Source organism: Lepidochelys olivacea (assembly GCF_965140295.1).
Source record: "Lepidochelys olivacea isolate rLepOli2 genome assembly, chromosome: 2".
Lineage (NCBI taxonomy): Eukaryota > Metazoa > Chordata > Testudines > Cheloniidae > Lepidochelys > Lepidochelys olivacea.
The window spans coordinates 49,136,154-49,153,074 of NC_140412.1; the positions used below are offsets into that span (position 1 = coordinate 49,136,154).

The following is a 16,921-nucleotide window of genomic DNA, read 5'->3' on the forward strand; positions in this document are numbered from 1 at the left end:
TCACTATCCTGCTGGTAATAGCTTATCCAAAGTGACCACTCTCCCTACAGTGTGCATGATAATCATGGGAAATGGCCCACCTTGATTATCATACACATTGTGAATAGAGTTGTCATTTTGGATGGGCTATTACCAGCAGGAGAGTGAGTTTGTGTGTGGGGGGGCAGAGGGTGAGAAAACCTGGATTTGTGCTGGAAATGGCCCAACTTGATGATCACTTTAGATAAGCTATTACTAGCAGGACAGTGGGGTGGGAGGAGGTATTGTTTCATGGTCTCTGTGTGTATATAATGTCTTCTGCAGTTTCCACGGTATGCATCCGATGAAGTGAGCTGTAGCTCACGAAAGCTCATGCTCAAATAAATTGGTTAGTCTCTAAGGTGCCACAAGTACTCCTTTTCTTTTTGCGAATATAGACTAACACAGCTGTTACTCTGAAACCTGTCAGAGGAATCTGGGAAGTCCCATGCATCCTGACACATGCCCTTAAAATGCTTAATCCAACAGCATCAGAAGCTACTTAGAGCCAAAGATATGGGTTTTTAAAACATTTTTGTGCCAAGCTAAGTCCGAATCAATTTTGAGAAGTCAATGGAGGCTCTGAAAATTTTGACCATAACTGTCTATGCAGCTGGTACAAATCATGGATTCAGAATTGAAGCTTGAAGAGCAAGCTTCAGCATGAGTTTTGGCCATGTTTTAGGAATTTTGGCATCTAGATTTTTCCAGATCCTTGTTACTGACTACATTTGATGAGTTTAGATAGTATGATTTTGAAGTCCAAGGACTTCAAAAATTGGTTGGCATTACAAATATCCAGCTTTTTCCTACACCTCTGTTGGAAACCTAAAGACTGACAAAATGCGTGAACAGAGCTCTGCCTTCAACAGCACCAAGATATGGAGTTGGTCTAAAAACAAACTGAGATTTCCCTCTCCCCCCCGCATCAAAAAGGGATACAGTTTTTCATGAAAGTTATCACAAGGTATTTTGTCCTTCTTCAACCAGCTCTACGGGAACAGTTTTGGAAAAACACATTAGAGGAATAGTATTACATTTCTACATATATAGGCTAATACTTACAATTTAAGTAAATGAAACCGGTTTTAAGCAACTACCCAAGGAACAAGCATAATGCCAGTTGCCTCTTTAAGGTTCACACAAGTTAGTCCCACACAGCTTCACATTGTAGGTATGTCCTTTAAAAAAGGAAGCTGGTCAAAAACCTTAGTCTATATTTTACAATACAAGCTGGTACACTAATCCAGTTGTTTTCAACCTGTGATCCACAGACCCCACAGGGTCCACAGACTATGTCTAACAAGTCCACGAAAGGCTGCTGTTACCATAGAACGGTGGTTTTCAACCTGGGGTCCGCAGACTGTCTTAGATTTCCAAAGGGGTCCACACCTCCATTTGAAATTTTTTTGGGGTCCACAAACGACAACAGGTTAAAACACACTACGCTAGTCTGTATTATTCTTGTAACCACTACCTCACGTTCCAGTTAAAACACACAACAGAGCCACCGCTCCTAGGCTTTACTTTTGGTTCTGCAACTCACTTATGGTAAGTCATGTGATGACTTTGTGCTAATCACTTAACGTCTGTGCCTCAGTTTCCCTAACTGTGAAATAACAATAGCATTTACCTACCCGGGATGTGAAAAGACTTAATAAAGCAACTTCTGGAAAATATTTAAGCTGCAGTAGCAGCCACCCTGTGCACTTTATCCGCAGGCAGGCAGCCCCTCCTCTGCAGGAGGTACAGCCTGCAAAGGCTCGGCCTACGCCGTGGGGGAGTAGGGACCCTCCAGGTAATGTAAGCAGGGAGTTAACTCCGTTATTTACACAGGTGGGTCCCGACGCAGCAAAGGGGTTTGCAGTGGGCAGCGCCCTCCCCGCCCCACACCTGCGTCCCCACTCTTCAACTGCCCCGCCCACTTAACTGCCCCCTCCGCTCCCCGCAACCGCCCGCTCTGGCCCCGCCCCAACCGGGCCCCGCCTCAGCCGCCGCCGCCCGCCCGCCCAGCGCTCCCCATCCGCCGTGCCCCTGCCCGCGGCCCCCCCCCGGGCCGCCTGCCCTCGATCCGCCCCTTTCCCCATCACCAGACCACAGCGGCCCACTGCCCTAGCCTCGCTCACCGCCGCCCAGCCCGGCGAGGCCCCGCGGGCCACGGCCTCACTCACCGACCAGCGCTGAGGGTCCAAGCCCCGGGACCAAGGAAGGAAGCGGCTAGAACCAGAAAGCGGAGCAATAACACGGGCCCCCCTACGCTCCGCCCCCGAGCCCGCCCGCCTACCGCTCCACCCTCAAACGGGCGCAGCGGAGCATGCGCGAGATACGCTCCGGGGCAGCCATGAAATTCCCGAGCGGGGATGTTCGTTTCGAGCAGAGGCGGATGAGGCCACGTGATCACAATTCCTCCCCCCCCCCTCCCAACTCTGCTACTTCAGAGACCCTACTTGAGCCTCGCCCCCAACGACGCTTCCCTCTAAAGAATGGGGGAAAGAGCAGAGAACCCAGCGGGCGGAACGGAAAGAGCGAGGTCATGTGTCCTACTCGGACACTATCGGGGCTGACCGCATCCTGTCGAAACAGGGAGCTCTGGGCCCGTATGGCCCGGACATTGTTGCCAGCGGACCGTTTCCGGTCGGGCGCTCTCACTGAGTTTCCCAGGATGCGGGCGGGTCGGGCCAAGCACGGGGTGGCGCATCATGGCGACAGCAGTTATTATCCTGAGGCCTTTGCGCCGAGGCGCCGCCTGGGCGGGGAAGCGGCTCCTGTCGGAGGCTGGAGGCCTGAGACGCGGCTGGCGGCGGCAGGCGCAGGTGGGGGGAGAGGTGGGAGATTGAGCCCCGCGTGGGAGACGCACTCTGGGGACCCTTTCCCGCCCCTCTCCGCCGAGACAGTCACAGGCCAGCGCCCCGGCCGGGCCGCTGCCCCAGCCTGTCAGCCCGCCGGAGAGAGACTGTCTTTGCCGGACGGAGATTTTTCCAGGGGCCCGTCTCCCTGCCATTGAAGCCTCCTGTCCACCGCCCCGGTCTTTCCCCTGCAGGAGCCTCGCCCCCACCCCTTCCCGGTGTAAACCTGCGGCCCGCGGGGTTGGGCGCACTCGGGCCTCGCACCCTCTCTCATCCCCCTTTCTGGGTGGAGGGGGTCGGGCCGCGCTGCCATTGAGCCCTGTCCAGTCGCTGTTCTAGAATGTGCAGGTCAGGTGAAGACCTATTAGCGACAGGGCTGAAGACGAACACTAACCTGCCCCAGGTATCCCTTTTCTCAAACACTGCTAACTGTAGCACTGCAGCATATCAGGACGCCTGCTGCCCAGACGTTGCCCTTACTAGCATCAGCCCGAAACACAGCTGTGGAGCTCATGGCTAAAGCAATGCCTGATGTGACCCACTTCTTAGATGCCTTCTGTCCATCCAGACAATCCCAAACAGGTTACACATGGCTTGTTTTTTTCTGAACTGTCCTACGCTTGGTTCCTGGTTCACTATGGGTGGGCAGTGAGTGTTTTCTTGATGCCCTTATTTCCCCTGCCTGAAGCTTCTACTTTTAGTGTCATGGCCGCGGGGGAAAATAATCTGCTTCCCTGTCACTGTTTAAGGTTTCATTTTTTCATGTGTGGCAACTGAATGCTAAATTGATGAGCCATGTAGAGAGGAATGTGAAGAAATAAATAGGAATTATTGGTGCCTACGGATGACATTCTGACTTCTAAAATAGCTGGGTTTATGGTCTACAAAAGTAATAATGTTTTAGGGGTTGCTTGACTTAGGCCATGTCTACACTGCAAAATTATGTCAACCTAACTTACACTGGCATACAGCTGCTGTAGTAATTACATCACTTGTGTGTGTCTGCGCTTCACTCCTTTCGTTAACAGTGCATGTCCTAACCAGGAACACTTGTATCGATAGTACTGTCAATGGGGGGCATTGTGGTATAGCTCCTGAAAGCCAGTAACACTTGACAGAAGCAACACAGTGTCTACACTGCATTGGCGTAACTACATCGACCTTGACTCTATGATGCCTGTGGAAGTGAAGTTATTAAGACAGCATAGCGGGGCAGTTACATTGGTGGGAGCGAAATTTAGGTGTAGACACTTTCACGGTTAGGTTGACATAAGATGCCTTGCGTTGACTTAACTCTAGTGTAGACTAGAGCTTGGATTGATGTATGTTTGTTGTAGCATAAATAGCAAGTCAAGTTCTCACTTACATTTTTGGTGACTTAAAACACACAAAACCATGACATTCTCAAATACAAGTCTGGTAATGAGCAGATTGACAAAAATTAACAAAGAGAGTCTGAATACAATTTGAGCATCAAATCAATTAAGAGATGAAGAGATCCTTCCAAGCCAATTCTATTTGTGGGTTTCAGGCAAAAGTATTAGGCTACCTGCAAAGTTTCCAATTACACTTGAAGCAGGAGGAAAATCACTCATAGTTTGACTCAGCCTTTATCGTTATGAAATTAAAATATGACACTTTTTGACTTTTTTCAAAGTTGTTGACTCATCAGAGCATATTCTAAATTCAGTTTTTACCAAACAACTTGTATATTCTTGCTTCTTGTTTTGTCTTGTATTCTTCGCACAATTAAACATAGTCAGTTACTTTTTGTTTTTTAATTCTTTCTTCATGTTAATAATACTAGGTTCGTGTTCCAAAGTGTTATAATGAATCAATTCCCAAAGCCCAGTTTCCTGTGTGCACAGTAAAAACCGAAATCTTGAAGTTGAAACCTTAGAACTGTTCCCATTATTGTTATTCTGTAACTTCTGAGAGCCTCTTGTGCATATAAGGTTGGAATATGACGGCTGCTCCAGAGAGTTGCAGAGCAGCTTTGTCAAAAATTATAAACTTGCCTTATTTTTCTTTTCAGGTGTTTGGAAAATTAACTCTTTTCAGAAGAGGGCTTGCACTCTCGACAGTGTCTTATTTGAGTTATGAAGCTTACAACTCTATTTCTCACTTTGCTGTGGTTCATGCTAGCGTCAAAGGTAAAGCTCTGTGAATTCAAATGTCCTGAGGTCATTCAGATGCAGACTTGGCACTTCTTTACAGTACCAAAACTTTGAGAAGCATTTTATGTAAGGCTTTCCAATATCTCCACTGTAGGCTATTTTTATACAATCTGTTCAGCTGTAGGCTACCTTTGAACTCAATCAATAGTGAAGTTCTTGTTTAGCATGGCTCACGTCTCAGAAATATCACTAGGAGCATAGCCAAAACTTTGCTGTGTGGATAAGATAAGCTTGTGACACAGATGCTGTTCCTTTGAAGTCTTTGTTGGGAGATAAGGTTGAATTTGGGATTCAGAATATAGCTATTAATCCTTGATTCAGCTGCAGAATAAGAATTTTAGTTTTTATTGGTACTAGTGGAAATCCACATTCTAGCTTATGTCAGCAGCATTGGGCTCATGATTTTAGCTAGAAATGGAGCAAAATGTCTTGGTCTGAAATGTAAGTACTGGCATCTTTGGAAATATAGTAAAACCTCAAAGATTCAGTCTAAAGCCTCGTTTTAAGTAGTCTTTACACATGTTATTCTGATAAAAATTAAATCAGTACAATGCTAGCTCTCTAAATGCTTCCCAGGCTGCTGAATTTCTTGGAAATTTTATACATCTTTTTTTTTCAAATAAGCTCCAAATGAGGATTCTTGCAGAAGAAATAAACATTGTGCTCACTGCAGTAGAAACAATGATCCTCCATCTTCATACTCGTTTGTCTTCTCCCAGGTATTGAGGTGAGAGTTTTGCCTAAGTGCTGCGTCCTTTAGTGTAGTGTTTCTCAACCTTTTTGATACCAAGGATCGGCTTGCTGCCTTCCTAAACTGTGTCAGGGAGATCTCAGGGACTGGCACTGGTCCACGGACTGGTTGTTGCTTCAGTAGATTCCACTCTTCAGAGCTTCATCTTCCACAAGATTTTAGAAATAACTAGAAATATTGGGCATATATTTATTTTTGCCTCCATTTAAGCTATATTTATGTTAGGCTTCACTCTTTTAATAATTACAGACTACTGGATTGAAAAAAGTGGCTGATGTAATTTTTAAAGACTATTATAGCTCTGAGCACATTATAAAAGAACCTACTGACAACCTTCTGTACACAATTACAGCAAAGCAGGAAAAATCAAGTGATCAGAGCTCTTAGGGCAAGTTAGCAGACACCAAGCCAGATGAGAATTGCTCAAAATTCATGAAGGAATAGAAGATGGTATTTAACAGAGGGAAGAAAAACTTTTTAGAAAAGATTTGACTTGACAGCATCGCTTTTGAAATTTCAATCAACGTATTAAATCCGGTAAGCATGAACTGACAGCTGTGGAGATGAAGAGAGAGTTTCCAGCAAACCTAAAATAATTAGTCATTTACTTCAGTAGTACTGAACTGAGTGGTAAATATTGAAAACAATGGAATTTGAGAGAAAAATGTCATCACTGTCAGAGGGCCTAATGGAAACCTGAAGCTTGTGGAGAAACAACTAGAAACCATGGAAAACGTGTCTATTTTTAAACTTGTATGCTTAAGATTGCTTTTGGCTTTGAGGCCCTCTTCATTATTACATTTATACCTAAAATACTGGACTTCGATATTCTTTATATGTGGTGAAAATGTCATTGTATTCTGAAGAGAAGTGGCAAGAAAGCAACAGCTAAAGGAACAACAGTAGCTGTATTAAGGGGCCCATGTTCCTAGAAGAGGAATCAGAAGGCTGTCTGGCTGAAACAAGCCATTTCTTATCAAAGAAATCAAAACATTTCCATTAGGTTTTACCCCAGGGCTACCCAAGGACACTTAAATAAATATTGTCAAAAATAAACTTTGGCCCAAGAAAGGTACAATCTGCAGTACTTTATTAGGTCATAGTCTAGCCCTTCTGTAAGGGTAAGGCAAGTTCTGAAATACTGAGAGCATCTCAGTACTTTGAAATAGGTAAAGACCATAGTTAACTCAGTCATAATTCCTAACTGCAGTTTTAGTTTAACAAGTCTGTGCTGCATCTGATTCATATTTTATAGAAATATTCTTGTTCTGTAAACCTGTGAACGTCTAACAGTCAAAATTAAGGAGCCAGAATGTTGTATTTTTATTGCGACTAGCCATTTTATTCTCCATATCTCTACAAATTAGGCACAGTAAGTTGTCTTGAAGGTTAATATGCAATAAGAGAGAGAAACTGGAAAATATTATTTGATAGCAAAAAAAAAAGCAATTACAAGCAATCAGTGTATTGTAAAATCCACATAACAGCAAATAGCGTTGTAAGGCCTACCTCCTTTGATTTTCTGTTTTAGAAACTAATACATGATTGAAAAACAAACAAGCGTACATTTTTAATACCAAGCAAGTATTTCTATGTTACTTAAATGTATTTTTATTTTATTAAATATTTTCTGTAAAATATTTTATTACTACTGTAGAATCTGACTTCTCCCATCAGAGGGGAAACTAATTTAACTCAAATTATTCACAGAAATGTGCTGATATCCCTATAAAAACTCTTGAACAAAAGTCAGTAATCATTTGCTATGTTAACTTATGCCTTCCTTTATTAATAAAAAGTACAAACAATATTTACCAATGGTCAAGGAAGAAACAAAAGAAATGTTATTTTTAAGCATCTAATAGGGGCAGTGCAAACAATGGAAGAATGAAAATAAGCCCTGAAGTTTTTGACAGTGTCTCCTTAAATGAATACTTGTTGCCAGTGAAAGATGTTGGAGAGGATGCTTATCATACAATTTAGTTCATAGCTAGGTCTGAGGTTTGACAGAGTAGACTCTTGACAGCCTTTCTCTCACAGAACAAAAAAATTTGAAAAATTTTATAAGTGAATATTCAAAACTCTTCAAAGAGATGAACACCAGTGGATCAAATAATAGAATATTCACATAAAAATTAAAAATAAGGAAATGGACATTTAAGTACTAGACAAGAACATAGGTAATTAGCCTTTGAAAAGCCAAAAAAATTAATTTCATAAAGCACATGTATGAATGGAGGTAAAAACAGAAAAGTGCCTTAGTGGCTACATTAAGAGCAGCACTCAAGCTGTAAATACAAACTATGGGATAAATCTGGGAAATTAATAATGGATCCAGATTAAGATACTTCATTATTTTATCAGTTGCTATGGCCATCTGAATACCAGGTACCTATAACAGAAATAAAAGCATGTAGCTAAGAAACCTACTTACACTTTACATAGACAAATTGGAGCTGGGGTGGGAGTGGGGGAAACGAAGTCTCCAAAGCTACATAACATCTTCACTTGAGGAAAGCACCTGGAGTGGGTGGTTTTGCACCAAAATATTGTGCATTCTAGACCCAGATGACCCTTTACTTATGAAAGTATTCAGCTACAAAATTGAAAAAGAAAAATCTCCACAGTTTAATTTAGGTACAGGCTAACTGTCTTTCAAACCAAATCAAGATTCAGTGAAGGCTTGACTCTTGTAGATCACACGTCTCTTGTTAAAACAGGATTATAAAACTTTCATAAACACTGCAGTTTTAAGGATTGAGAAAGTAATTGTGGCTAATCCTGTAAAACACAATGGTTAATTTTGAGTATTTTCATCAACTTCAATAGAGTATTCATATCTTAAAGTTATACATCTATGGAAATGTTTTTGGTAGAATCAAAGGCCCTAAATTTGTATATTTGGATCAGAAGAGGCTTAGTCACATGGAAGACTTTAGTAGAATAAAAAGCATAATTGAAGAATTAAGAAGAAGAGAGCTAGGCAGTCTAGATACTGGGAAGGCCTTTGACCAGGGTGAAGTTTCCTTCTAGCAACAATTTAAAAACCCAACAATGGTTGGATGTGGTCATTCTTTTAAAAAAAAATGATTAAATCAAAATATAACAAACCTATGGCAAAAATAGAATTATCAGATGGAACACCTTGTTTTTAATTAGGAAGAGGAACCTGGGCAAGCTACTCACATTCTTTCATGTCTTTTATTTATGATCATGGTAAAAACCTGCACCATATTTGTATATCAATTTGTGGAACACAACTATGTTTTATTCGCATAATTATTCTCTGATGTGAATGAGTCTTATCCCACCATTTCCATTATCAGAAATTTAAACTTTGGAAGGTTATGATACAGAATTAATATGGGGAAAAAGAAAAATGTTAAACTTATTATTTGGGATAGCAACACCGTTGAAGACAAAACACAAACTGAAATTGTCACCTTTTAAGATATTTAGTAAATATTAAACTCCTTAATATTATTAATTGAATTAAACAACTCTGGTGGCCAAAATATGGAAAGAATCCTGGAGAATGGTACAGCTCCTAACTTTACAGGTTGAAAATGTGGAAGTATATTCATTTTTAACATATTTATCTTTTTTACTTAAATCGAACCTGTGACACTTTTTGTTCCTGTTTCAAAAACACTAACGTCATGTATTTGCTTTGTGCGGGATGATAAATAATAAGAATAACCAGACAAAGACCTATATCTTCATATATAAGAGCTAGGTATTTATTATGATATAGAATGGGGGACTTGCCGTTACTGGGAATGCAGGCTGTGCTAAACCTATTTAGGAACCTACAAAGTAAACCTGGAAGAGCTCTGTGGGGGGGAAAATGTGGTATTAAAACCAAAAATTTATGACACTTTAGTTTTAAAAACCAGGTGCTTGTGCAACTGCTAAGGGCTTAATTCAGCAAAACTTCGATAAAGTGGCAAGCTGTGCTGAAAAGCCCAGTTTGGGTTCATTTAATAACATTTTCTCCAGTTTCATTGTCTGTGGCCTCATGCATGTTACAGTGGTGCTTTGAGTAACTGAACTGTGGAGCCCTTATCTCTGATTGCCAGAACCTACAATATTTTAAAAAGCATTATATCACTGACGTATCTTAATACTTTTGAATTATTTATATGTGCTGCTGGTTTTATACAAAACAAGGATTTAAGACTGAAAACATAAGTCACCCTGCAACAAATTATGAAGATAATACATTGAAGGATCAGTCCAATACTAAGTGATCCTTACTGCATTCATCCACTTTGTCTTGCTGTATTTCAGTCCCTGGCGTCCCACACGCTCCATTTTCCGATCACTTAGGATATGTCTACACTGTGACTGGACATCCTTGGCTAGCCTGGGTCAACTGATTCGGGCTTGTGAGGCTTGGGCTAACAGGCTGTTTAATTGCGGTGTAGATGTTCGGGTTCCAGAGCTCAAGCTCCAGCCCGAGCCAAATGTCTGCACTTCAATTAAGCTGACCCTTGGCCTGAGCCCTGTGAGCCCAAGTCAGCTGACTGAGGCCAGCCATGGGTTTTTAATTGCACTGTAGACAAGTCCTTATTCATCACAGGAAATTAAACCAAACACGTTCTGTTCTGCCATTGTGAGGTCATCAGACTAACATTCTAAGATCTGTTACACTTCTAACACTGTCTGTTGCTAAGGGCTGTTTTATAGTTTCATAGAGTAATATTTTTTTAATGTTGTTTCTGTTCTCAGAAGCTGTTCATTGAAAATAAACAAAGCTGGTACAATTCTGTATCCCATGGCTGCTAAAAGTTAGTATATAGGTAGCCAATTTGAAATTGGAAACACTTGATATTTTTTGGGAAATAGTTGCTTGACCCCGTCTTTAGTGCTGATTTTTTTTGTACTGATTTTTTGTGTTTCAGGGTACTTTGGCTAACAGCAAGTTGTATTGTTGTACTTTGAAATATATTGTTGCTTATCTGGTAGGCTATCGTATTTATTAATCTTTTTGTCTTCTCTTTCTACCATCCCTACCCCTTTTGAAGTTGAGGAAATCATAGAGCAAGCAGACTACCTGTATGGGAGTGGAGAAACTGAAAAGCTCTATCAATTGCTGACCCAGCACAAAAGCAGGTATTTAACGGTATTGAATATCCCCACATTATTGTGACTTAAAATTTATGAAGTGCTCCTTTATCAGTTTATGTTAACTAATACAGTAAGTATGATAGCACTGAGCACCCAGCTTGCACCTTTTTGCAGTAAGAGAGAAAATCTCCTGAATTTTCTTCCCGTTCAATGTAGAAGGAAGGACCTGATTCATAGTCGGGCTCAGTTTGGGCAGCAGAGGGTTAGCACTCGGCTGGCTTTTTCCATTAGTACAGGGTCCCTGAGAATAATGTTCTTATAAGGAAGTTGGTGGACGACACTCTGCTTTCCCTAGTATATGTTAGAAGGTTAAATACAGACCCTAATGTGCAAGTATCCTAGTAGAGATGTGGGACAGAGAGCAGTAGTACTGCTTCATCCTAATCCCCCTAGCAACTGAATGGTGTCTCTGTGGGCTTGGAGGGGGTGAGGGGAGAGAGGTCACTGTGTTACAGAGCTGACAGTGTGTTTGCTACTGTACAAAACACACAGACAGGGTTTGAATAACCTGCTGGCCATAGACAAATAGAAATTTTGCCAGCATGAGTGGACTGAGTCAGTTCTGGGAGGTTCTGACTCCTTTGCTGGAAGGGAGGGAGGGAGAAAGAAAGAAGAGAACAGAGTGGTGAGTGGTTCAAGCATCCCAGCTCCTGTAACAGAAGTACTGGGAACAGAGCAGCCTTTGAACCTTTTGCTCTTTTTCAATAAGAGAAGAAAGTGATAGAAAGCAGAGTGGTAGGACCATCTGTTCTTTTGTGCAAGGGTGGGGGAGAAGCAGAGAGGCTGGGACCTGAGAGGAGGTGGAGCAAAGTGGCCCACAGGGAGAAAGGAGCCATGCAAAGAAAAGAGGTGGGTGGGAGGGGGAAGATTTCGCTAATGGGGTAAGAGAGGAACACTTAGAATTCACTAATGGAATCAAGAGGAGTGGGAGAAGACAACCAGTATTTATGTATTATTAAATCAGGGAAAGAGCCCAAACTTCATGTATTGAGGCAAAAATTCTCCCAACTCTGTAGGAGCATTCCTGCTCTTTTTCACTGTACTGCTCATCAGCTCTTTTCTTCTTTCTTTTATTTCGCTTCTGCCAAGGAAGGGGTTCTTGACCACAGAGAGTATTGCTCCTGCCCATATGTCTTAGTTGGACAAAAAGAAAAGAACATTGTGCAGGCTGGGACAGGGCTGTTTAAAGGAAAAAGCAGAGAACCCTCTGAGGTTTTTCTTCAGAATGCCCTCCTTCAGGGGAAGGGGTGGCTGGCCAGCCATCTCTTTCTTGTGGATTAGATGTACCCCAGGGGCTTTATGGAGGAACCTTGGGAGCTGGGCTGGGTTGTTTCCACCCCATCAGAAAGGGGAAAGGAGTGGTCACAGAGAAACACCAAGTCATAAGGAAGCTGAAAATTCTCTTAGGAGGAATGCACAAAAATTATAGGAACAGCTGGAGATTGAGTCACTTAGTCCTAAGCTAGGTCAGTACCTAGAGCAGAACTATCCAGTAAACAGATTAGTAATGCCATATTTAATACCTTGCCAGAAAAACATTTTGTATTGAGGTTCTAAACTTAACTATCATTTGTTTGACAATGTGTTAGAAACTGCCTGTTTTTTGACACCCAGCATTCCTATTTCTAGATTCGGCTTCTCTACCCACAGTCTCACAATAATCTCTGACTTTTGAAACGTTCATAAATTGTTATTTAATCTTAGAGTTCAAAATAGAAAACTTTAGGCAGCGTATCAAAACAGAGGAATTGTATTTAACTAACAAACTCATTGATACTGTTATCTTTGTAAAATGCAATGAACACCAATGGCACAATTTAAATCTGGGTATATGCAGTCAAGTGACATAGCACTTCAAATTGAAAGTAACTAATAAAGCCTTTCTAATGTTTGTCATTTTGTTGTGCTAGAGAGGATTTTTCCTATTTAGTTATTGGTAACACCTATAAGGGGAATCATTACTCTCCATACTCAGAGTAGCAGAATCGGTGCCAGAATTCTGTTTTTAGATAGTGATTAAGAAATTTACAAAAATAAAAGGTACACATCTTTTTCTCATAGTCCCAATTTGATGTTTCACAGAATATGGCTGGCATTCCAGGAAACTAGGAAGGTTGCATCAGAGTTGCTTGAATAAGCTGAACAGGACATCTGTCTTGTTCTTAAATTATTGTATGTTATTCCTTCTCTTATAAATTGTTTCTTATATTTTCAATCTGTGCTGTTTCCCACCTTTTATATTATCACATGCTCCCATTGTATCCAGTGCTCACTGAAGTTAACTAGGAACCCACTATTAAATGAGCAGGCTCATTGTGAGGTCACATGCTTAGGAAGAGTCTGTTACTGCCTGCAGTGCTGTTCAATTGTAGGGAAATAATGATAGATTTGGAGAGTAGCTGAATAAGAACAATAATAGGTATGAAAGGTTACCATGTTTATTATAATGTAATATGTCTTCAAAGGTTTCTGATAGGTTCCTTTTGTGTGTTTAAAATATTTCTTCTGGGTATTTATCTACTAGGGTGTTGTCAGGAGGTTGACTTGTAGCAGTTACTAAGATAACTATTAACTCCTTACATGTATAAAAACTGATCTGTAACATTCGCTCTCACTTTGCTTTTGACCTCTTTGACGTGTGCAAGTATCAACATCAGGAAATAAGTGTGAAGTGACCAGTTGTCACTGGGGTTGAAACAGGTTTTTTTCCAATATAATTTTCTAATTTCTTAAAAATGGTCATATTATGTATTGGGGTGGGGGGACTTCAGACCTTTGGAAAACTGGGGCTTCAGAGAAGTCAGGAACATGCACAACAATGAGCACAATTAGAAAGCGAACAAGCATCACATAATCAGTATGCACTATTATTTGTATAGTATCACCAGTGAACAGGACACTTCACAATAAGTGCATGGTGTCTAACATAATAAAATTCTCTTCAAGCAATTTATAGTCTAAAGTCACAGCCTGTACAATGCAACACAGCAATCCAAAGTAATGGGTGACACTAAGTTTGAATGCTTCCTGGAACAGGTTTTTAAGAATCTTTTTAAAGAAAGGGATGAATGGCATGAAGGAGGTGAGGGGAATGTTATAAGAATTTGAGGCAGCATGAAAGACAGCACAAAGGCTAGTGGGTAAAGGAGATGGAGAACAGTTTGAGATGAAGTGCACAGTGACAGTAGAGAGTAGAAGGGGATGGATGGGCAGGCATAAGAGAAGACATAGGCAGAGTGGACTTTTGGAAGCTTTTGAAAGCACAGCATCTAATTGCAAAGCTGGTACAAAGAACAGGGGAAGCTAGAGTAGATACTCAGGTAGGTGGGGTAACGTGGTCAGAATGGAGGATAATCTTGACAGCTACATTTTGGATGGCCTGAGTTAGGAAAAGGGAAGGCCAGCAAGGAACAGGGTTATGTTAGGTTTTAAAGATAATTGTACAGATCGTATATTTGTTTACTTAAACCGTTAAGTGCATACTACTGTAATTAAAGTGCATATGTTGAATCTGAGTAGTTATAAGAAGGGTACATACTGCTATTCTGAGGTGAGCAGGTTTTAAAGGGTGTATGTGCAGCTCATGGAGCCATATAAGTACCAGGCCCTTAGAATAAAAATGAAAAAAAAATCCAACTTTAATTTTCATTTTTTGTATTTGTTGTTTTCACTCTTGGTTTTAGTCAGTTTCATTTGTCCAGGGCTGCAGTGTTTTGAGTTCTAACATAGTAGGAGACTGTTTATTTGACACAGTCTTTCCACTGAGAGTTTTTAATGAAACTCTGAAACATTTTTATTTTGAACTTTTGCAAGTGCTTTTAGTACAAAACCTATAGCAATATGGTTGATACATAATACTGCATTTGCTGCTGAAACCAACTGAATATTGGAAAATATATAGTTTAGGTCAGAAGTAAATGTTGCTTTCTTTATTTTCCTTCCTGTCTCTTTAGCTTAAAGGTGGTATATGTGAATTTTGCATCAATTTAAAAAAAAAGAAAAGCTGCTTCCTATGGTGCCAATAGGATTATTGCTTCACGGATCAAAAGTGTTGCCAAAGTTTCTTCAGCAAATCTGCTGTGACTGAGATCTCGTATTTGTGACTGAGATCTCAGCTTTTCATTGCATGTGGTTTAGAATTGCACATAGTACAATATTACCTTAGTGCTAAGCTGAGCAGTGCAGTAAGTGATTGATTTTAGACCTGCACTTGCTTTGTAGACAATTAATATTTCTGTTATGTTTATAACTAGTGAGGATGCGGAGATACTATGGCGTCTAGCACGGGCCTCACGTGATCTAGCCCAACTCAGTAGCACCTCTGCAGAGGAGAAAAAGCAACTGGTTTATGAAGCTCTTGAATATGCAAAGAAGGCACTGGAGAAAAATGAGTCAAATTTTGCAGTACACAAGGTGAGCCAGTCAAAGTAATTTAATTGAAATGTTGCTATCCACTATCCTGACATCTGTCAGTAGAAACAGGAGTGACTATGGTTTTGCTGTAACCTTTACAGCTATAAGGTTATCTGGCAAACTTGTATGCTGCTTTCTTCAATGCACAATTTGTTAGTTTTTTAGTTGAGACCCAGGAGAATTTGATGACCACTTTCTAAGAGGACCAGCACTTGGATTCTTGCAGATTAAATCAAACTCATATGCAGAAAATGACTGTTGGTTAGCTCTGTCTACAGGACCGCAGAGGCAGATGATTGGTCAGAGGTCTTGATGCCTGAACTATTCCCTCTTTATCAGCCTGGAAAATGCATCACAGATCCATTCTGTTGCCTCTGTGCCACGGTAGTGACTCTGCTGCAAGTTCCAAGGGTTCCTGGGTCTGCCCTCCTTTTCTTCTCCTGTTCCTCTTCTCTCCTCAGTAGCCCAGACCCAGATGTTAGGAGAGGAGTAACTAAGTACAATCAGTGTTGCTGCAGTGCAAATTAGTGATAGTGAGGCCCTGGCTCCTCCCATGACTGTGGTCAGCTGTGATGAGGGAATGTTCTTCACACCATTAAAATTATCCATTATAATTACAGTTCTCATAAGCAACCAGTAGTGCTAATTAATCAACACTTTAATAAATACTTTTTTTAAAAATTTGAGTAATATTGTTCTGATCACTTGGTGACAATAATTGTATTTTAATTAGCGCTATTAAATATTCTTTTAATGACCTGTTTTGTTTTGAATTTAGTGGTATGCAATCTGCATCAGTGATGTTGGAGATTATGAAGGAATCAAGACTAAAATTGCAAATGCGTATGTTATCAAGGAACACTTCCAGGTATTGTAAATAAGCATTTTCAGTATGATAGTATCAATATATTTCATTTTAGAACAATGGTTTTCACATGCTGGGTAACAGCCCCCGGAAGGGTGGGTCACCAGCTGTTTTCTGGGGTGGACAATTGCAATTCTGTGTCTGATCTTCCAGTCATACCAGTTTTCTCAGCAACCTGCAAACTGATCCTCAGGCACCAGAAGTGTCAGTGTGGGTTAAAAAAATAGATAAATGAGAGCAAAATTAGCCCAGCAATTGAAACTTAATCAACAACTCTTTTGCCTGCGTCCCCTTAATAACTTTCTCAGTGGCTCATATGCACATGCAATGAGAGGTGATAAAATACAGTCCTGCAGTAAATTGCATCAGAGCCTTGGCACAGAGAATGTTTTCAGTTGGTTAATTAAAGGCTAGTCTTACCTGCTTGTTGCACTTGGGCTAGGAGAGGAAGTAAGGCCATAAGAAGCATCTTTCCATGCCAGCCTGTATGCAGGGAGCAGGCTAAGATCCCTCCTTGTGTTCAGATAGTTGTAAAACCTACACGCCCAAAGTAGTGTAGTCTGCCAGCTACCTGTATCCTGCTCCCTCAAATCAGTTACTGTGTATGCTGCTGTCAGAAGCATGTGCTAGTACGCCACTTCTTTCTAAAAGTTGCAGCAAGGCCCTACTGTGCTTCTTCCAGAGGCACCCAGCGATGTCTGTCACGTTCTGGGATGCAATC

At 41.1% G+C, this 16,921-nt stretch overlaps 2 protein-coding genes across 3 annotated transcripts in view; one reads left to right on the plus strand and one right to left on the minus strand.

Moving 5' to 3' along the window:
- CPNE3 (copine 3) overlaps window positions 1–2,312 on the minus strand; it is a 68,520-nt gene extending 66,208 nt beyond the window's left edge. The window contains exon 1 of one of the 2 annotated variants that reach the window (XM_084618125.1): window positions 2,190–2,312. The gene's annotated coding sequence lies outside the window, so the exon portion shown is untranslated. Of the gene's footprint in view, window positions 1–2,144 lie in introns of both variants that reach the window. The other variant, XM_084618126.1, reaches the window with a different exon arrangement.
- A 5-nt stretch (window positions 2,313–2,317) lies between these two features.
- Window positions 2,318–16,921, plus strand: part of RMDN1 (regulator of microtubule dynamics 1) — a 30,353-nt gene continuing 15,749 nt past the window's right edge. Inside the window, 6 exon segments of the mRNA XM_084618127.1 lie at window positions 2,318–2,641; window positions 2,643–2,831; window positions 4,900–5,017; window positions 10,820–10,907; window positions 15,176–15,335; window positions 16,114–16,203. Coding sequence (XP_084474253.1) covers window positions 2,333–2,641; window positions 2,643–2,831; window positions 4,900–5,017; window positions 10,820–10,907; window positions 15,176–15,335; window positions 16,114–16,203 — 954 coding nt within the window. The 5' untranslated portion in view covers window positions 2,318–2,332.